The 22,236-nt window shown below is 38.2% G+C and overlaps 1 protein-coding gene across 4 annotated transcripts in view; it reads right to left on the reverse strand.

Annotated features, from left to right (window-relative positions):
* Nucleotides 1-22,236, reverse strand: part of MBTPS2 (membrane bound transcription factor peptidase, site 2) — a 47,327-nt gene that overhangs the window by 15,044 nt on the left and 10,047 nt on the right. Inside the window, exons 4-7 of one of the 4 annotated variants that reach the window (XM_005897737.3) lie at nt 16,216-16,319; nt 14,137-14,264; nt 5,353-5,471; nt 4,265-4,445 (exon numbers count right to left, since the gene is read on the reverse strand). In XM_005897737.3, coding sequence (XP_005897799.1) covers nt 4,265-4,445; nt 5,353-5,471; nt 14,137-14,264; nt 16,216-16,319 — 532 coding nt within the window. Of the gene's footprint in view, nt 1-4,264; nt 4,446-5,352; nt 5,472-8,057; nt 11,075-14,136; nt 14,265-15,128; nt 15,212-16,215; nt 16,320-22,236 lie in introns of those variants that run through there. The other 3 variants (XM_070366217.1, XM_070366216.1, XM_070366215.1) reach the window with 3 other exon arrangements.

Genomic DNA, 22,236 nt, shown 5'->3' on the forward strand with positions numbered 1-22,236 from the left:
ACTACTTTCTACATCACTAAAATGAACTGAACAATTTTCTTACCCTAGTTTAATAAATATTTAACTGTAACTAGAGTTCCAATATAGGCAGGCAAACCTATTTATTCTTAGTTTTATAGTAGAATTTATACCAGCACCACCTAGTAAAAAACAGTTAAAAAAATTATAAACACACATACACACACTCTCTCTTTTCAATGGATAAGAGCAAAGAAACCTTGACCCTACCTTGATACTCACAATGGGAGAACATATACTTTTTCTCCGAACATGAGAGATTTGGGCATAAAAACAATCTGGGTACTCAAATTGTATGGAAAAGATTTCCAGAGTTTTCCTTACATTATCTTAAACCAGGTCAGGAATGGTCTTTTCTCACTTCAGTTAAAGATGCATAATATAGGACAACACTCCCTTTGCCAGGCAGTTATACGTATATGCCCTCACCTCCTCTGAACAGGAATATAGGTTATTCAAAGAGGCTGCAGGAGTCTGGGCTCATAGATTAATTTTAGGTAGTAGTTGCCTTTAGTATTCAATCTCACGCTTTTTAAAAATGCAGCTCAAATGCTGGACTTAGTAGCCTTTCTTACTCAAGACAACACTTACAAAAAAGAAAAAATGAACTTAGCTTTAGGCATATATGAAGAGTGTCCCCTCAAACTAAAGAAAGAGAATGTAAGCTACTTGTTAGAAAATAGTCCAAAGGGACTTCCCCGGTGGTCCAGTGGTGAAGACTCTGTGCTTCTACTGTAGACAGTGCGGGTACAACTCCCGCTTGTGGAACTAACATGCCATACAGTGAGGCCAAAAATATGTCCCCCAAAAGAACCAAACTAGTTCTTGTCTGTAACTTTTAGTTCCATTCAAATGGAACTAATGGCATATGGATACATGGCAATCCTAAATTAAGCAGAGGTTTGAACATGAATTGGAGAAGGCAATGGCACCCCACTCCAGTACTCTTGCCTGGAAAATCCCACGGACAGAAGAGCCTGGAAGGCTGCAGTCCATGGGGTCGCTGAGGGTTGGACACGACTGAGCGACTTCACTTTCACTTTTCACTTTCATGCATTGGAGAAGGCAATGGCAACCCACTCCAGTACTATTGCCTGGAAAATCCCATGGATGGAGCCGCCTGGTAGTCTGAGTCCATGGGGTCGCTGAGGGTCGGACACAACTGAGGGACTTCACTTTCACTTTGAATATGAATAGGGGAAAAGTTTGTTCTGTTCTGACTCAGAATGAAAGAAGAGATCTATTCTAGGTACAAAGATCTCCAAGCCCTCACCCAGTGTCCTTTCTGGGGCTTCCTGGAAAGGCCATTCAATCTCTAAGGAGTGTATGGGACAAGCTCATTAGGCTTACTCCATGCACCAAGGGCAGATGTAGAATAAAACCAGCCTTGGCTCTGTTGATGCCGCTCCTAGGTTAGCAGGTTAATGTTTAAAAATAAAAAAGGAAAGGATCGACCGAAGAAAAACAGAAGGTCCCAACAATTTCATAAAATGAATGGTCATTTCATGTAGGTTAACCACGTTTTTAAAAATTTGCCAGAAATCCACCTGTTAACATTTAAAGGAGAACATTTAGTATGCTTAATATCTTAGGGAATAGCTTTAAAAATCTAATAATACACCTAGGAAAGTCAGGGTATGAAGTAAGGCCAGAAATGATTGGCTGGGACAGCTTATGGGCTCTTTCAGGGTCAGATCTTTTCCAAGTGGCTTTACTGTTTTGAAGTGGTATAAATTCTTAAAATTTTAATTGTGCATACCTAATTTTATTCTAAATTGAGTATCAATTACTTTTGGAATATAGGTTATCTTATATTACCATATTTGGCTATATTTATGCTCTCAATTATAATGTATGGTAACAAATGTACCTAGATACATGTAAAACAATATCAATCCATAGCTTTCTAAAAGTCCATAGCTCCAGGGGTCAAACCTGTCATTTAAATTAATCTAGTATATTATTTTAAGTTATATTTACAGTCATTAAGATTTCTACAATCTGGCTAAGTATAGGCACTCCATTAAAAAATGATTAAATGAAGGTACAGGTTTATCAGATACAGTCACAATATAAAATCAACAAGTATCCTAATACAGTCACTTCTAAGGAGATGAAATATATACTGAAGAACTATTATTTGGGGATTGATTTTTTTTTTTATTAGTGTGGGAGTGTGGTAAGAGTAATACCTGCTTTGGGTTTTTAAGTAAATACCTCCAAAATGTAGCATAGGATCCATAATAGTGAAATACTCAAAAAATTAATAAGGAAAGAACTCTGGAGTATTTCAAGAAAAATTTCACTTCCATTCTGTCTGCCAGGAAAAGACTAACTATAAACATTGAAACACAGATATCCTAAATAAAACGATTCTATTGGAGAGAAATTTTATTTGATAACAATGTCATTTTGGCTTTGGTAATTCAATACTAGTTATACCAAATTTAGACAAACTTGAGGAAAATGATAAAGGACTTAAGTATGAAATAATGGATTCTTCTCTTACAGAAGAAGATACTGTGGATTACATACCCATTTGAAAAGATGCAATACATGGAAAAACATGAGATGCAATTTGAAGTACTGAGTGCTACCTAGGTATTTTTGCCCTTGTCAAAAATGGATGCTGAGTCTAATCAAGTCTCTAGACCTAACTACCTCCTATAGGAAATGTGGGGGATACTTGAACATGTTAATGATAAATTTGACAAAACAAATGACTCAGTTTCTTTAACAAATGATTTTTTTTAAAGTGTCAGAGGGAATTGTTATAACTTAAAAGACATACCATCCAACCGAAACCAACTGTAAAAAAGAAAAAAAAAACAGGGAAGAGTGAATACCAATTAGATATTAGGAATTATTGTTAATTTTGTTAGGTGTAATAATAGTACTGTGGTCATGTCTAAAAGGTCATCATCTATTAAAGATATGCTAAGGTTTATGAATGAAATCACAGGATACCTGGAATGTGCTTTCAAATATTTCCTTTAAAGGTGGACAGGCTGGATGAAAAAATTGGCAAAGTGTTGATAATTGCTGAAGCTGGGAGAAGGATGCATGAGGTTTCATTTATATTACTCTCCCTCTTTCTTTTTGCCCTCACAGCAAGACATGCAGGATCTTGGTTTCCCCAACAGGGATTGAACCCACATCCTCAGCAGTGAAAGCATGGAGTCCTAACCACTGGACCTCCAGGGAATTCCCTATACTACTTTCTTAACATTTATTTATGTGTGAAAAGTTTTTGCAATAAAAAGAGCTCTTAAAAATGGGTAGAGGGACTTGGTGTTTCAGTGGCTAAGAGTCCAAGCTCCCAATGAAGGGGTCCCGAGTTCAATCTCTGGTGGGGAAACTAGATCCCACATGCTCCAACTGAGTTTGCATGCAGCAACTAAAGATATTGTGTGCCACAACTAAGACCCAGTGTGCCAAACAAATAAAAATTAATCTTAAATAATAGGTTATACATGGAAGATTACATATGAAAAAAAATTTAAACCAGTTCTTACTACTTTGCCACTTTGCACATGGCACTTTAATAAAATTATTTTTAATAATTAATCATATTTCTTAACCCCAGTAGATATGTAAAAGTACTCAAGCATTTCTTGATTTAAAAATGTGAGTATAATTTGTGCTTTCCAACACTTTCAATGATTTGGATCCCCAGGGTTTTGTATTAAGAGTTGGGAGACCGATTTTCCAGAGATGGAAGAGCTAAAAATACATTTGGCAGCTTCTGAAAGTAAACTTGCTTCACCCTGTTGCCTATTAGACAGAACAACAGATCTGACTTCAGGAAGTTTTTTTGGACATCAAGATGATTTTCTCTGGACACCTGCCACATGAAAAAACCATATCCCAAATAGCTTTGGACATGCCACCATCCACATAGCACAAGGGTATTTAATTACTGAAATTTAGTTAATTGGTTATGTTTGAGCTTGAATGCTGACTAAACACAAGTGTTATCTAAATGCTGAATTAGATCCTAGAGTTCTGAAAATCAAAGATGAAATTCGTTAGAAGTTCAACAACAAAATATAATAGACAAAACATACATATTATTATCTAATTTACCAAGAAGGATGTTTACTCGTTTAGGCCTATTATTACTTTACTGATTTGTTTTAAGGAAGTTAGAACAAAATAAATCTACACACATAATCTAAGAATTAATGAATGGCAAGGACTACTGCTTGCAGTCCTAAATTATATCATACTGAGAAAATATACATACCTCTAACTGGGAAGCTTAACTGCTGCAAAGTTGATGCACTTATACAGTAACCAATTTGGGGCTCATAGGTGATGGTATCCAGACATTCATTCCAGTCTTGTACATTGGTAACAGGACAATCCTGTAGATGGGTGACAAGGTCTCCCACAAAAAGGCCTCTGGGTCCAATTGCAGGTGAGTCCTTGGTAAGAGGGCAGAACCAAATCAGAAAATGTGTGAAGACAAGCTATGATTAATCTGAGCAAATAATAAAGACACTGAATTAAGTAGAAAGTTTTGAATAATGCAAAAACAATCCAGCTTTGAATCCATGATGCATAGTCCTAGAAAAATAACAAAATAAAACCCAACAATTATACTTTTCGTACTTGACTAAGATTTTGAATTTTTTGCAACTGAAAAAACAAACAAACCTCACTCACCAACAGTTAAGATTAAAATGACAGTTTTTCCCAAGCTGCTAATTAAAATTTTTTTGTGAAAGTGGTTGCCAGAATGCCTTCATTTTCCTATATCACCAAGGGAGAAAATGATAAGACAAGACCTTATCTAAACAGTCCCAAATATGCAGACAATACTGTCAGCATAGTGAGTATATCAGTATGTGAGTCAGTTGCTCACAAACGTAATTTTTCTCTTCCCAAAGTGTGAAGAGATGACTTGATACCATCATAGTAGTCTAAGGGAGTGAAAGACAGAGTTGAAGACATTAATAACTTAAAACTCCCATGAAATGTTCTGGCTGGCTAGCTTAGGTTTCATCTTTCTTACTTTTCAGGAGTAAAGACATTTGACTCAAAAGCACAATTATGAAACAAACAGTAAAGGTAAATGATGCATTTTATCAACAAATTACAGGTAGAAAATCTTGATATCATTCTTGTAACTCAGAACAGAAACAATTTTCAGTATTTTAAAAGAGCCAGTGTGTTTCACAAAACTATTTCTTCGAAAGGATTACCGTAATTTCTTTAGGAAAAACTGAACATTCTGTGCATGAGAGGAATTTGAATAAAAGTTCCTGACATAAAATGCTAAGTGTTACTTCACAAAATCTGGTGGAATACCCCAGACAACTTATCATTTACCTCAGCAACTTCAGTGATAAGCACCCCAACTCCAGTGTAGTAAAACGGCAAGAGAATTACAGGAAGGAGAATAAGAGCTAAAATACCCAGGAGTGCAAGGATGAAATTATGCCAGATACCTGAAAAGAGGGAACAAAAAGAGTAAGTTCAACCAGGGGCAGGGTAGTTGTATTTCATTACACCTAGGCATTCTGATATATTAGGAAAGTCACCAGAAGCAGCTGTGAGGCAGATAGATCAATTTATTAGTACAGAAGACATGTTCAGTTATAAGCTTCTTTAATTTCAAATACTGAAATCTAAAATGACTATGTTAATTCAACACTAGGAAGACCACATGCTAATACGATTTAACACTGTTAGAGTCTACATTCTCTCTCAATATATATACATTTATTACCTATGTAAAGGGGTGTGTATGTGCATATACTGAATAGAGTATCTTCTACTTACCATAGCTTTTTTTCAGAAAATGTTATGTATTCATTTAAACATACTTGTGATCTTTGAAAGGAACTTTAGAGCTATCAAATAAAAGTTATGATGCAGTAAAAAACATTCTTGCTGAACTGGGGTATGTATCTTACATCAAGACTATAAACTATCTCCACCATCTCTATAGAGATCGGAGAATTGAGTGTTGTGCTGGAGCCTGCTCCTACCAGCTTGCCACAGCTGACGGGGCCTCTTTAACCAATTCCTCCACTAGGAGGCACCACTTGGTGCCTTCGAATTGGCCGTGGTGGGAGTATTTATACTACAGACATGAGCAAATGCTGGTTTATCAGAGGTTTCCACCCTTCCCTCCGGGGCTTCCCTGGTGGCTCAGACGGTGAAGCGTCTGCCCGCAGTGCGAGAGACCCTGGTTCGATTCCTGGGTCGGGAAGATCCCCTGGAGAAAGAAATGGCGATCCACTCCAGCACTCTTGCCTTGAAAGTCCCATGGACGGAGGAGCCTGACAGGCTACAGTCCATGGGGTTGCAAAAGTCGGACACGACTGAGCGACTTCACTTTCCACCCTTTCCTTTGGGCTATATGCTAAACATTCACTAGCATACCACCGTGTAACAGCCCCTCCCATACCAATCCTCGCTCTCTAGTACAGTTTTTCTTATGGGGCAGGGTGGAGGAAATATCAGCTCTCTGGGCAGTGTGATTCTTAGGTGTGCAGGTCTTGCCCCTTACAATACAGGATATATATCATATATATGTCACCGAGACAACCAACCAACGTCCCCCACCCCACACATTCCAAACATCCCTAGGAGGCTGACAGCACCAGTGTCCTGTAATGATAGAAATGTAACTTAAAGATATCGCCCAGATCTAAGGGGACTGTGGCCATATGACTGTACTTCAGCAAAAGGATGCGAGCAGAGGTGATGGGAATTGTCTTACTGGTTGGAATGTAGCTATAATGGAGCTAAACTTGAGTGTACGACACAGAAGCTGCACACGGGAAATCGTAAAGCTAAGATAGAAAGCGCTTCAGTCCTCCAGATCATAGAATTACCATTATCAGCATTGAACTACTTACATCTCTAATGTTTTATGAGTGTTTAAGTCACTGTTATTTTTAGGTATTACAGCAGCCAGATTTCTAGCTAATAATATATGTTTCATGTACATTTCAAGATGTTCCTCTAGCCCAAGACATAATTGGGTAAACAATCCTTTCTGTTTTATACACAGACATGTTTTAAAAACATCAATGAAAAAAAATTAAAAAAATAAATAAATAAAAACACCAATGGTATCAAGCTATTTATCTGAAACTGTGTTTTGCTTTTTCATTTATATACTTTTGACTTTTCCCTTATCTGCACATTCATATCTAACCTATTCCTTATATCCACTACAGAGTAATCTATTTTTTAAAAAACATATTGACTTATTAATAAGGTTCCCTACTAATGATCACTTAGGCTATCTTAACTTTTTCACACAGTGTTGCAACAACTTTGCTCATGATGTTATGCATCTGATTAAGATCACATCTCTGAAGGTATGGACAATTATACAAAAATGGAATTGTTGGGTCAAAAATATATGCATTAAAGTTAACCTCCAAGTCTGCATTATATTCTTATAATTGTCATGTTTCCCCACCCTCTAAACAACACTGGATGCTATCATAATTTTAGACTGTTATCTGCCAGGTGAAAAGTAAAATCTTTGTTTTGATTTCTATTTCTTTAAATATGAATGAGTTCGTACATTTTTCATGGTTATTAAATGGTTATATTGTTGTTTGAGAATTGCTTACTTTTATCCATTGTCAGTTTGCATTTTTTGAATTTTTAAAAAAATGAATTGATATGTATTATTATTTGTAATACATACATTGAGGAATTTGGTCTTCTATATGAGGTATTTTGATCATTTCCTCCAGTTTGTTTGGCTAGGTTTATAGTTTTGCCTATGCATATATTTTAAATTTTGGTGTGGTCAAATGGCTCATTTATTCCCAGTTCAAGATTGTAGAAGATCTGTGTTCTTTTGTATTGCTTTCATAGATCACTTAAAAAACAAAATTAAGACCAAACAAACAAACAAAACCCTCTGATTCTTTGACCCACTGGAATTTACCCTAGTGAAACTAATTTAGGAATACAGCTATTCCACCCCTCCCACCACCCCACACCCTGTTGCTAGTCCCACAATTTCACAAAAATCCATCCCCACTGATTAGATTTGCCACCACTACCATGTGCTATATTCAGCTTTCTCCTCACGATGGTACAGTCCAACAGAACTCCCTAAATGTTGTACCCTACCTCTTCTTTATCAGGATGACCCCACCATACAACCCTGGCTCTTCTCATCCAAGCAACACTCAGAGGGGCACATAGCAGCACTGATTCTTTGACCCTCTGGGGAGCCTCCTATCTCTTTTCAGGGATGCAGCTGGTACCAGACCACCCTGCTAGATTTCAGATTTCCAGTGATGGCTAAGTTGCAATGTGGGTACCTTTATTTCCTTTGTTTAAACAACCTCTTGTTCATTAATGATTTGCTTTTCAGTGCACCAAATGAATTTTTGTTACCGTTTTTGCTTTCTCTGGAGCCAGGTTTCTCAACAGTGGCACTACTGGCACTTTGGGCCAGATAATTCTTTGTTGTAGGGGACTGACCTGTGCGTTGTAAAATGTTTAGTAGCAACCCTGGCCTCTACCCACCCACCAGATGCCACTAGCACCCTCCCCATTTTCTCTATTTTCTAGCTACAATACTTATAAAGACAAGTTTTTTTCTTTAGAACAGGTATTTTTATTTTTTGCTTTGTCTATTATAAAGGATTTACACACCAAATGGTAAAAGAGTCATTACGTACACAATGTATTCCACAGCTGAGCACCATTCCCTAACTGAACAGGCAAAGAAAGGACTAAACAACAGTACCTGGCAGTATTTGGGGAGCGGGGGGAGTAAAAAGACTAAAACAGGTTTAAACTGACTACTACAACTTACCTAATATTCAAAACTACTAATTCAATGCAGTTAAAACACTGTTATGTAACATTCATTAATGTCAAAGAATACAACCAAAATTAAGATAGCAAACAAAACCTATATAAGTTTTTTTCGGAGAAGGCAATGGCACCCCACTCCAGTACTCTTGCCTGGAAAATCCCATGGATGGAGGAGCCTGGTAGGCTGCAGTCCATGGGGTGGCGAAGAGTCAGACACCACCGAGCGACTTCGCTTTCATTTTTCACTTTCAGGCATTGGAGAAGGATATGGCAACCCACTTTCTTGCCTGGAGAATCCCAGGGACGGGGGAGCCTGGTGGGCTGCCGTCTATGGGGTCGCACAGAGTCGGACACGACTGAAGCGACTTAGCAGCAGCAGCAGTTTACTCATTTGAAGAAAACCTGCAAGCAAAGTTATCTACTTCCAGAAAAACTATACACAGAACTACTAAGCATATTCTTTTTTTTTTAGTACTAAACATATTCTTAAAAAATATAAACATGAACATTTAGAAAATACAGAACTTCAAAAATTCAAACAATAGGCAAAACTTCATTTTAAAGTAATGTGAAAAGTCCCATTTTTATCACAGTTGGATAAAGAACAGTCTTTTCTTTTTTTAAAGAACAGTCTTTTGATGTGAGATCCACGAGCAAGCATTACAAAATCCTATTTTTCAAGTGGTTTTACAGAACAAGACAAAACTACAGAACAAGACAGAACTTCTTAACAATGTTATATGAAGAATTACTTTTTTTTTCTTTTCTTTTTTTGTCCTTTTTTTTTAACCTTTTAATTTTATTTTTACTAAATCTATCAAAACTTAACCCTTAGATATACTGGAGTCAGTCACAAAATTCTTTTCTAGAAACAGTCTACGAAAGAGAGGCATATTCATTTTCAATTACACAACTGGAAGACACTTTCCGAGCCTGAGAAGAGTCTTCCCTTCTTTTTACTTGCTATTTTTATTCTTAGTATGTGTTAAGATATGAGATTTCAGGTTAGTTGACTGAGAAAACCTTCTATTACAGCAACTGAAAGGGCACACGTAGGGCCTATCTCCGGTATGGATTCGCACGTGGGTGCGCAGGTTGAAATCTAGGGAAAAGCGTTTTCCGCAGCCTTCAAAGGTGCACTGAAATGGCTTCTCTCCGGTATGCACCAGTTGATGACGTTTCAATTTTGAGCCTTCAACAAAAGCTTTGCCACATTCTGCACAGACATGAACTCTGGGACCATGGGTGTGCATATGTTTTTTCAAAGCAGCTCTATCCCTGAACATCTTCAAGCAGCCTGTGTGAGGGCAAGCTACTGTTCTCGGCACATCATCTTTAGTATTTTTAGGTTTCATTTTAGCAAATTCGGCCAGTTGTTTGGGATCTGAGAGATCAATACCAGGAGTTCCCTCAGGAGGCAGTTTTTTACCCGTCAAGTACTCTGAATAATCAGGAACTGAGTTCTCAGTCTGTCCAGCCTCAGGGTCTTTCTTATTGGTTGCGGACCACATGGTGACAGAGAACTGACCCTCTAGGGTTTGGATCTCGACCTGCTTCTGCTCCCACTTCTTAGGGCCTCCCTCGGAGCTGCTTCCCACCGTCGCCTCACTGCCCGGGTAACCCTTCTTACCGTCGGGTTTCTGGCCGCGGCCGCTGGGCTTCCTGCTGAAGTTGCAGGCTGAGGAAGACGTGGAGCCTGACAGAGGAGCCAAGGTCTGCTCAAAGTAGCTGTCGTCGAGGCCTGGGATGAAAGTCTGGTCACTGGCCTGAAGGCTTTCGGTTTGGCAGCAGGTCACAACCTCCTCCCGCGTCTGCACCATGACCATTTCTTGGTCACGGTCCCCTTGGGCTGGACTGCTTGTAAAAAGAGGCTGCAGCGCAATCAGAGGTGGATAGTGGTGGCCACCATGGAACCAATTGCCGGTGACATCCTTGTATTCCATGATTGCCTCCGTCCCCATGGTCTCCACAGAGACGGTCTCCTCACAGACGGTCTCCTCACAGACGGTCTCCTCATAGACGGCCTCCTCACAGACGGTCTCCTCATAGACGGTCTCCTCACAGACGGTCTCCTTACAGACGGTCTCCTCACAGACGGTCTCCTCGTAGAGGCTCTCCTCAGTGACGGGCGCCAGCTGCACCTGCTGCAGCCCCACGATCTCTGGATACAACTCCAGGTCCTCTGTGACATAGAATGACTCGTGGGAGTCCATGGCTGAGGGCTCTTCAGAGGCTACTAATCAGCGGACTGGTGACCAAAAGGCCGCGGAAAAAAAAGCCGAAAGGAGAAAACCTCGTGCTTTGCAAGAAAGTGCGCGCGGTTGCAGAGCACGACGCGGACGAGGCGCAAGTGCTCCTGGGTTGGCAGCGCGCATGCGCTTTGGGGAACCTTGCGCATGCGCTTTGGGGCACCTTGCACATGCGCTTCTAAGCTGAGGCGCCCCACAGTTGTACGTGCCCACAGTCCAGTACGTGCCCACAGTTGTACGCTCGCACATGCGCCATCTCCCCCACCCCCGTACCCGCGCTGCTTAGCGTGCTAAGCAAGTGTTTCTTTTGAGTATAGCAACCAGGCTCTGCATAATTTTTTGTTTCATTTTCATTGATTTTCATTGTCCCTCCCCTTCTACTCCACCACCTGTATGAGTATGGCGGGGATAGGGGGGAGGGAGGAGAAGACCTATCCTTTTCTAATATTTATGCTTTTTTTAAATTTAATTGCACTAAAAAATTTTTTAATTGCACCGACCCACATTTATAGACCGTTTAACAATATCAGTGATAGTCGGAATGCCTGTCTTTTCCTTTAATACAAGGTGCTGGGCCATAGACTAGCACTGGTCCATCACTTGCATTACCATTTGAACCATATCCACCCCTCAACCCCTGGTTTTTGTCTTCCACAAAACTGGTCCCAGGTTCCCAAAAGGTTAGGGGCCAGTGCTTTAATAGAAATGCTTTTAAGTTTTATACCATTAGTAAATATCCAACTATTTCCACTTTTTCTAAAGATTTTTGTTTTTTAAGCATTAATGGATATTGAATTTTATTAAATACCCATTTCAATATCTGCTGAGGTTATATTTTTCCCTTAAGGGTAATCAGTGTTTACCACATTCACATATAACATTTCCTAATGTTAAGCCATCTTTGTGTTGTTTACATGCACCAACTGTCTATAGAATTTTTTTGTGTGCTTTACAGGATACAGCAGTGTTAGTACACCAACTTTAAAAAAATTCTTGGCTTCCTTCTATATGTAATCTGGAAAGTTTATGCTAAATTGGAATTGAAAAGAAAAATCTTTTCTTCAAGATTTGAAATAATTCTACATATTGAACTTTCAGGACCATTCTTCAACTTCCTTAATTTCTTCTGTGGTAATCATCCTATTTATAATTTTTTTTTTCTATTTCTGCTGGGGTTAATTTAGGCTATTTAAAAAATAATTATCCAGGTTTGTGAAAATTTTTTGCAGATGAAGAAAGAACACTTTTATAATTGTTTAAAATTTCTCTGTATCAGTTGTCATTCCCCAATCTGACTGCTAATTCTGTCTATAAATGTTTTCTCCATTGCTTAATCTTTTGTTCTTCCAAGAACTCTTGAATTTAAAAGTTTTTTTTTTCTAATTTATTACACTTTTTGTGTATTTTCATACTGATTATGGGGCTTCCCTAGTGGCTCAGATGGTAAAGAATCTGCCTGCAATGCAGGAGACCGGGGTTTAATCCCTGGGTTGGGAAGATCCCCAGGAGAAGGGAATGGCTACCCACTGCAGTATTCTTAGCAGATAAAGGTCCATCTGGTCAAAGCTATGGTTTTTCCGGTAGTCATGTATGGATGTGAGAGTTGGACTATAAAGTTGAGCGCGGAAGAATTGATGCTTTTGAACTGTGGTGTTGGAGAAGACTCCTGAGAATCCCTTGGTCCCATCACTTCATGGCAAAAAGATGGGGAAACAATTCAAACAGTGACAGACTTTATTTTCCTGGGCTCCAAAATCATCGAAGATGGTGACTGCAGCCATGAAATTAAAAGACGCTTGCTCCTTGGATTGCAAGGAGATTAAACCAGTTCATCCTAAAGAAAATCAGTCCTGAATATTCATTGGAAGGACTAATGCTGAAGCTGAAACTCCAATACTTTGGCCACCTCATGCGAAGACTGACTCATTGGAAAAGACCCTGATACTGGGAAAGACTGAAGGCAGGAGGAGAAGGGGACGACAGAGGATGAGATGGTTGGATGGCATCACTGACTTGATGGACATGAGTTTGAGCAGGCTCTGGGAGTTGGTGATGGGCAGGAAAGCCTGGCGTGCTGCAGTCCACGGGGTCGCAAAGAATTGGACACAATTGAGTGACTGAACTGAACTGATGCAGTATTCTTGCCTGGAGAATTCCACGGACAGAGGAGCCTGGCAGGCTACAGTCCATGGGATCGCAAAGAGTTGGACACGACTAACCGACTGTATCTATCTATCTATACTAATTACATCAATTCTTACCTATTTCATAGTTCTTTTCTCATTTCTTTAGTTGACTGCTTAACTGATATACTTTCATTTCTTATTTCATAATAACTGCCTAAGGTAGTGACTTTTCATTTTAGCAAAACTTTACACATTACTTCATTACCATTAAAAAAAATACTGCAATTATGATTTTGAATTTAACTGGCCAATTTTTATTAGTTTCCTGGGCACTTGAAAATAAACTGTCATGGTATAGGGTTTGACATAACTATTGACTTTTATCTTAGTAATCAGAGCTTCAACAATAAAGACTTTTTCGTACATAACTGCCATTTGTTGAGAGACAAGCCTCCTTTATTACGTTTGTGTTTTTTCCTGGTACTTTTTTCTATTTTTGTTTTGATGATTTGTTTATTCAGTAAGACGCATGATTACATTTTCATCATGGATTATATTCCTTATGATTATTTAGTGACCTCCCATGTCTGCTTCGGATGAAATGGTTGGATGGCATCACAGACTCAATGGACATGGGTTTCGGTGGACTCCAGGAGTTGGTGATGGACAGGGACATGACTGAGCGACTGAACTGAACATGTCTACTTCAATGCTTTATCCATATTTTCATAGTATGTTCTGCTCATTTTACTTTTAATCTTTTAAAAATAACTCATGTTAAAAAATGGGGTAAAAAACTGCAATGTAAATTATTTTGCTCTACTACTTTGAACTTAAAGTCTTATAATCTGAGTTTATCAACCACATTTGTGATGTGAGTACTTTCCATAAAACCACTAATCACACAGATATATAAAGAAATTTAAATCTTTTACCTGCACAAAATATCCTTAGCTGTTGGACTGGTGATATAAGTTGCAAATGAGTGGTGAACAGATCAACAAATGCTCCAGGATAAATAATGAAGAGAAAAATCCCAAAGCCATTAAATCGAACTTGTTCCCTAAGAAATCACATAAGAAAAAGGAATTTACTACTAGTATCACATTTTTCAAATTAATAATGCATGTAATCATAAAACTCCCCAATGTAATTCAAATTCTTGTTTAAAATACACGTCTCTCTGGACAAAGAATTATATATGATATACATGTATATCATAATTTTATAATAGCATACAGATTTAGTTATCAGTGAAATTATGTTTTGTAAAACAGGGCATTCTGAAATAGCTTATAACTTCAAAGTTTTTAGAAACCAATATGCTGAGCAAATAACTTAAAATTAGTCACAAATACAAAGCAATAATATTTCTGTGAGAAACTAAAAAAAAAAAACATTTTTATGGTTTACTCTGAATTATTTTCAGGGAAGGAGATGGTAGAAAATAGAATTCAAGTATTAATAAATAATTTAAATATTTATATTTGTCTTAGCTATTGTAAGGATGGCATTTTATCTAAATGTATTATTGCTGAATTAATGTTAAGTACATTTTAAAATACATAATGCTCAGATTGTCCTCAAGATAACTGTTTTTTTATCAACTCATTCTCTGAAAATGGAATTACATTTAAAAGCCTCAAAAGACCACTCAGCTACTCTGACAAAAAGTATCATCTAAATATTTTGTGCTGTCACCTAGCATTAAATATCTAAGATGACTGTAAAATTCACTTTTTCTCAGCAACTGGGATTTTATAAAAAATTACCCATACTATTTCATAAACATATTATGAATTATTAAACTGTTAATAACAATGCTTTTCTATGTAAAACCCTAAAAGCTACAGAGCTAAAGAAGAGGAAACAAAGATGAAAGAGAGAAAAAAAACTAGCCGCCCATTTAAACCACTACATGGCACACCTGTGTAACAGTATATGCTCTGTCAAGATGAGGGTCAAGACTCTCTGTCAAGATGAGAGTCAACAGACTCTTTTCATAAGCAACTGGAAAGTAATAAGAAATGATTAAATCTTCTCCTTTAAAACTTTTTATGTGGTCCACACACCCAAAGGATGAAACACATTCCCATCAGTATGTGTGTTCATTATCAGGAATAAAGGGGAGTTGTGACTCACTCTCTCCCCTATCACGATTTCACACATTTAGGAGACTTTAAAATGCTCAGGTATAATTACAATGATACACTTGGAGAGTCAAGACAAGAACAGGGCATGATACTTGAAGCAAGTCCCAGGTCTCATCCTCCCTTATCTTTTCCCACTTGGTTTTCTAGACAGGCTATGATATTTGTTAACAAACCCAGAGCTTTCAGTGTTCTTGCTGTAGGCAGCAGAGGCCATGAGTAGAAGCAGGAAAGTATTTCAGATGATGAGCCAAAGTAAGTACTAAGAAGGCAGGTGGATGGGATTTGACTGCAGTGGTTATCATTCTGATCCAATGATGAATATAAAGATTAGGTTTCGGGATTGGATGAAAATAGTGATGCACTATGAGGATATAACCATGCTGGCAAAGGACAAAGGACAGAAAGTCCCAGATTATAGATGTGCACAATTAACTAAGCATATTCATCAATATATTAATGTCTACAAAAGAGAAGGTAGCTTAAAGTAATAATGGTGGATATGCACTGGGCAGTAGTCACAGAAAGAAAAAGTATCAAATGTAGCAGATTTTAGTAACGTGTGAGTGGTAAGTTGCTTCAGTCGTGCCCGACTCTGCGATCCCATGGACTGTAGTACGTCAGGCTCCTCTGTCCATGGAATTCTCCAGGCAAGAATACTGGAGTGGGTTGCCTTTCCCTACTCCAGAGGATCTTCCCAACCCAGGGATCAAACCCGTGTCTCTTATTTCTCCTGCATTGGCAGGTGGGTTCTTTGCCATTAGCACCACCTGGGAAGTCCCAGATTTTAGTAATAAGTCCTTCTAAATGAAATGCTTTTTTTGCATCCCGTATATATATAGAGAAAGAGGGAAATATCATTACCTAATAGCTGCTATTCCATGTCCAATTTCATGTACAACACCACTAATGAGGACTGCAGCGAAGAAATAGGTCAGTTGGTTGACGGGTAAATTAATGCCAGGAACCTGTTCATAGAAACAATGACAAATACACATTTGGGCACCAAGAGACCTGGATGTTCACTCTGTACTAACATCTAAACTTCCAAATCCAATGTTCTGTAAGCTAAAAGTAATATAAACACTGATGGTCCACTTCTCCATTTCCATCACAATAAAAATAAAAACACCAGGTTTTTTTTTTTTTTTAACTAAGCACATCAATCTAAAGAGAATAGGAAACACCAGATTAAAAAACTGAAATATTAGCTTCCCAAACTCTTTACCATGGGAAAGAATTAGGGAACCTGGCAAAGTGCCAGGAAAGTCAGAGGGACAGTGAAGGAGTCAGCAGCCGATTCATTCTTAAGGGCTGGAAGCCCGATGTGGGAATTCTTGTTACAATTCCCAGTCCTTCTGCCAAAGTGTTATTGCAAGGTTTCAAGTACTTATGTGAGTGATACAGGAAGTCTCCACCCCCTCTTCAGTCAGTTTCATTTTACCACTATCAAGTTAAATGAGAGTTGATCATTAAAGGCAGCATAATAAAAGTGCCTTATTGGTGTAGGAGCACCATGCCTTTCATTTTTTCTATTTCATCAGTTTGTCTAGTACATTGGTGATAAAAGCACTATCAAAATGACACATAAATATATAAAAATTGAAGTTTAATGCAAAAAGAAAGCCATATGGAACATCAGTTCAGTTCAGTTCAGTCACTCAGTCGTGTCTGAGTCCTTGCGACCCCATGGACTACGGCATGCCAGGCTTCCCTGTCTGTCACCAACTCCCAAAGTTTACCCAAACTCATGTCCACTGAGTCGGTGATGCCATCCAACAATCTCATCCTTTGTTGTCCCCTTCTCTTCCCGCCTTCAATCTTTCCCAGCATCAGAGTCTTTTCCAGTGAGTCAGTTCTTCACATCAGATGGCCAAAGTATTGGAGTTTCAGCTTCAGCATCAGTCCTTCCAATGAATATTCAGGACTGATTTCCTTTAGGATGGACTGGTTTGATCTTGCTGTCCAAGGGACTCTCAAGAGTCTTCTCCAACACCACAGTTCAAAAGCATCAATTCTTTGGCGCTGACTGAGAAAATGATCTGAGCCACAGTCAGTTCCTGGTCTTGTTTTTGTTGGCTTCTCCATCAGCAAAAGAGCTTCTCCGTATTTAAAAACTATATTTTTATTATAAACATGGTTTTGAAATCTGCCCCTTTCACAAATGTATTACAAACATTTTCCCATGAATATTTTCTGGTTCAATATGATTTTTAATACCGGCATTGTATTCCATGGAGTAGACTGTTGGGCATTTCAATTGTTTTGAAAGGTTTCTGCTCTTACAAAATACTGTGATAAACATATTCAGTCTTAGATACATAAATATCTAGGGGATAAACTGTTAGGCAAGCATGGTTGGTTCACACTCTGGTGACAACATCAGGTGTGTCTGATGTTCTGGCTCCATTATACTATATAAGGAACCTTGAAGAAGTTTGGATTATTCCTCCAACACTTCATTTTCTACATCATTAATATGGAAATAACCATGTTATTTACCTGAAAGGGTGATTCTAAGGATTGCAAGAGATAATCCTTGTCTACCGTTTACATCATGCCTAACAGAGAAGTAATAAAATCAATTATACTTTAAAAATTTTGACACAGATCAAACTGCTCTCCAAAAGCAGACCCTTCCATAACCTTGGGCAAACTCATTTTATTCAAATCTGCAATTTCAGAGGAATAAAAAGCATCCCATTGTTTGATTTCTATTTCTTTGATGCTTATTAAGTTGAACACCCATTCTCCGACTTTTTGACCACTGGGATATCTTTTGTGAGATCTCCTGACTTGTCCATTTTTTTTTCTCCTTAGAGTATTGTGTTTTCTTATTGACTGTAAGATCACTTAAAATATCAATCATCTGTTTTCTGTGATTCCTGCCACAGATGTAGTCCCAAGTTTTTTGTCTTTTTATTTTGCTTTCAGTTTTTTATACACAAAAATGTTTATGTGATCAAATATATGGTTTTGCCATTAATTTTATGCATGTCTTTCTCATTCTGTGTTCCTATAAACAGAAACCTGATTTTTCTCCTTTCAAGGTCTTTTTTAATTTCACAGTTTAATTTTAATTCAGTTACAGTTTCTTTTTGTGTTTAACAAAGGGATTTCACTTTGAAGCCTTTTTTAGTAACTGAAGAAGAGATTCAAACCATGCTGCTTGGACTGCTTTCTAAATTCATTGATTCTAAGAGTCCTTTCTCTAGTTAAGAAACTAGCTTTCATAGTCATCATTTTTAATGTACTCATAAAATTACCCTGAATGACAATCCCATAATTTAAGCAATCCTCAATTATGTATTGTGGTTGTTTCCAATTCTTCATAAAGGTTAGGATAAAAAGCTTGATAAATACGACATTTTCTATAATTTGGAAGTATTTCCTTAACCTAGAGTCCCAGAGGTAGAAGTAAATGGTCAGAGGATATGTACATTTTTATGATGCTCATTATCTGAAGTTCTCTCTACTCAGACCCTATTAAGCAACTCTCCAAGAACATCACTTCAGTTCAGTCGCTCAGTCGTTTTTGTGACCCCATGGACTGTGGCACCCCAGGCCTCCCTGTTCGTCACCAACTCCTGGAGTTTATTCAAACTTATGTCCATTGAGTCTTTGATGCCATCCAACCATCTCATCCTCTGTCATCCCCTTCTCTTCCCGTCTTCAATCTTTCCCAGCATCAGTCTTTTCACATGAGTCAGTTCTTTGCATCAGGTGGCCAAAGTATTGGAGTTTCAGCTTCAGCATCAGTCCTTCCAATGAATATTCAGGACTGATTTCCTTTAGAATGGACTGGTATGATCTCCTTGCTGTCCAAGGGACTCTCAAGAGTCTTCTCCAACACCACAGTTCAAAAGCATCCATTCTTCAGTGCTCATCTTTCTTTATAGTCCAACTCTCACATCCATACATGACGACTGGAAAAACTATAGCTTTGACTAGACTGACCTTTGTTGGCAAAGTAACGTCTCTGTTTTTTAATATGCTGTCTAGGTTGGTCAAAACTTTTCTTCCAAGGAGCAAGTGTCTTTTACTTTCATGGCTGCAGTCACCATCTGCAGTTATTTTGAAGCCCAAAGAAAGATTCTCACTGTTTCCATTGTTTCCCCATCTACTTGCCATGAAGCGATGGAACCAGGTGCCATGATCTTAGTTTTCTGAATGTTGAGTTTTAAGCCAGTTTTTCACTCTCTTCTTTCACTTTCATCAAGAGGCTCTTTAGTTCTTCGCTTTCTGCCATAAGGGTGGTGTCATCTGCATATCTGAGGTTATTGATATTTTTCCCGGCAATCTTGATTCCAGCTTGTGCTTCATCCAACTTGGCATGTCTCATGATGTACTCTGCATATAAGTTAAATAAGCAGGGTGACAATATACAGCCCTGACGTACTCCTTTCCCAATTTGGAACCAGTCTGTTGTTCCATGTCTAGTTCTAACTGTTGCTTCTTGACCTGCATACATATTTCTCAGGAGGCAGGTCAGTTGGTCTTATATTTCCATCTCTTTAAGAATTTTCCAGTTTGTTGGGATCCACACAGTAAAGGCTTTGGCATAGTCAATGAAGCAGAAGTAGACGTTTATCTGGAACTCTCTTGCTTTTTCTATTATCTAGCAAACGGATGTTGGCAATTTGACCTCTGGTTCCTCTCCCTTTTCTAAATCCAGCTTGAATACCTGGAAGTCCTCAGTTAACATACTGTTGAAGTCTGGATTGGAGAATTTTGAGCATTACTTTGCTAGTGTGTGAGATGAGTGCAATTGTGCGGTAGTTTGAGCATTCTTTGGCATTGCCTTTCTTTGGGATTGGAATGAAAACTGACCTTTTCCAGTCCTGTGGCCACTGCTGAGTTTCCCAAATTTGCTGGCATATTGAGTGCAGCACTTTCACAGCATCATCTTTTAGGATGTGAAATAGCTCAGCTAGAATTCCATCACCTCCACTAGCTTTGTTCATAGTGATGGTTCCTAAGGTCCACTTGATTCTGCATTCCAGTCTGGCTCTAGGTGAGTGATCACACTATCGTGATTATCTGGGTCATGAAGATCTTTTTTGAATAGTTCTTCTGTGTATTCTTGCCAACTCTTCTTAATATCTTCTGCTTCTGTTCGGTCTATACCATTTCTGTCCTTGATTGTGCCCATTTTTGCGTGAAAAATTCTCTTGGTATCTCTAAGTTTCTTGAAGCGATCACTAGTCTTTCCCATTCTATTGTTTTCCTCTATTTCTTTGCACTGATCACTGAGGAAGGCTTTCTTATCTCTCTTTGCTGTTCTTTGGAATTCTGCATTCAAATGAGTATATCTTTCCTTTTTTTCTTTGCCTTTCACGTCTCTTCTTTTCTCAGCTATTTGTAAAGCCTCCTCAGACAACCATTTTGCCTTTTTGCATTTCTTTTTCTTGGGGATGGTTTTGATCACTGCCTCCTGTGCAATGTCATGAACCTCCATCCATAGTTCTTCGGGCACTCTGTCTATCAGATCTAATCCCTTGAATCTGTTTGTCACTTCCACTGTATAATCATAAGGGATTTGATTTAGGTCATACCTGAATGGTCTAGTGGTTTTCCCTACTTTCTTCAACTTAAGTCTGAATTTGGCAATAAAGAGTTCATGATCTGAGCCACAGTCAGCTCCTAGTCTTGTTTTTCTGACTGTATAGAGCTTCTCCATCTTTGGCTGCAAAGAATATAATCAATCTGATTTCAGTATTGACCATTTGGTGATGTCCATGTGTAGAGTCTTCTCTTGTGTTGTTCGAAGAGGGTGTTTGCTATGACCAGTGTGTTCTCTTGGCAAAACTTTATTAGCCCTTGCCCTGTTTCATTGTGTACTCCAAGGCCAACATCAGTGTACCTTTTTCTACATATCTGTTCCTTTCCCATGTTGCCAGGTATCTGTCTATTCAGACCTATAGTTTCCTTATTTCTGATACCTCTCTAAATTGATATACTTAAGATTCTAATACATTTCCTCTATATCATAAATTATTCAGGTTATCTTACCTTTATTTCAAATAAATCAGTAGGCTTGATCCAATAGGATATTGATTCCTTTTCCTTTTTACATCAATGGGTTTAATAATGAAATAAGGTAAGGATTTGAGTATGTGAATATATCAACAGATGGTAGGTCTTATTTGCTGGCAGTGGTACTTGACTGTCCATCTGTCTCAGCCATGATCACACAGGGCATTAGATGTACCAGAATACTGACCTCTCAATAACACAGAGTGTCAGGTTTTTGGGAACTAATACTGAATGAGGCCATAGATAATTACAGAATAAACAGAAAGTTAGTTCTTTGAGCTACAAGCACTCATATCAAAGTCAGGAGATATAACAAACCTAAACAAAAACATGCCAGGTAGATACACAGAGGGTAGTGGACTTCTTAATGGCTCCAATGCATGGCTCTCCTAAGAGAGTCAATATTTTGTGAGCTCTATGAATAAGCGGAAAAGAAAACAAAATAAATAATTTCTTCTCTAAATATCACTTTGCTATTCAGGTAATGACTTTTTTGGACATGACACCAAAAGCACAAACAATAAAAGTAAAAATCAACAAATGAGATTACGTTAAACTCAAAAGCTCCTGCATAGTGAAAGAAACAATCAATGGCAGCCTGCAGAATGTGAGAATATTTCTGCAAACCATGTACTGGATAAGGGGTTAATATCCAAAAGATATAAACAACTAACAAAACTTAATAACAAACAACCCCTTCCCCAACAATCTGATTTAAAAATGAGCAGAAGTACTAGTTCCAAAGAAGACCTCAAAATGGCCAAAAGACACATGAAAAAATGTTCAACATTACTAATCATCAGGGACATGCCAATCAAAACCACAGTGAGATAACACCTCACACCTGTT

This window comes from Bos mutus, chromosome X (genome assembly GCF_027580195.1).
Source record: "Bos mutus isolate GX-2022 chromosome X, NWIPB_WYAK_1.1, whole genome shotgun sequence".
NCBI lineage: Eukaryota > Metazoa > Chordata > Mammalia > Artiodactyla > Bovidae > Bos > Bos mutus.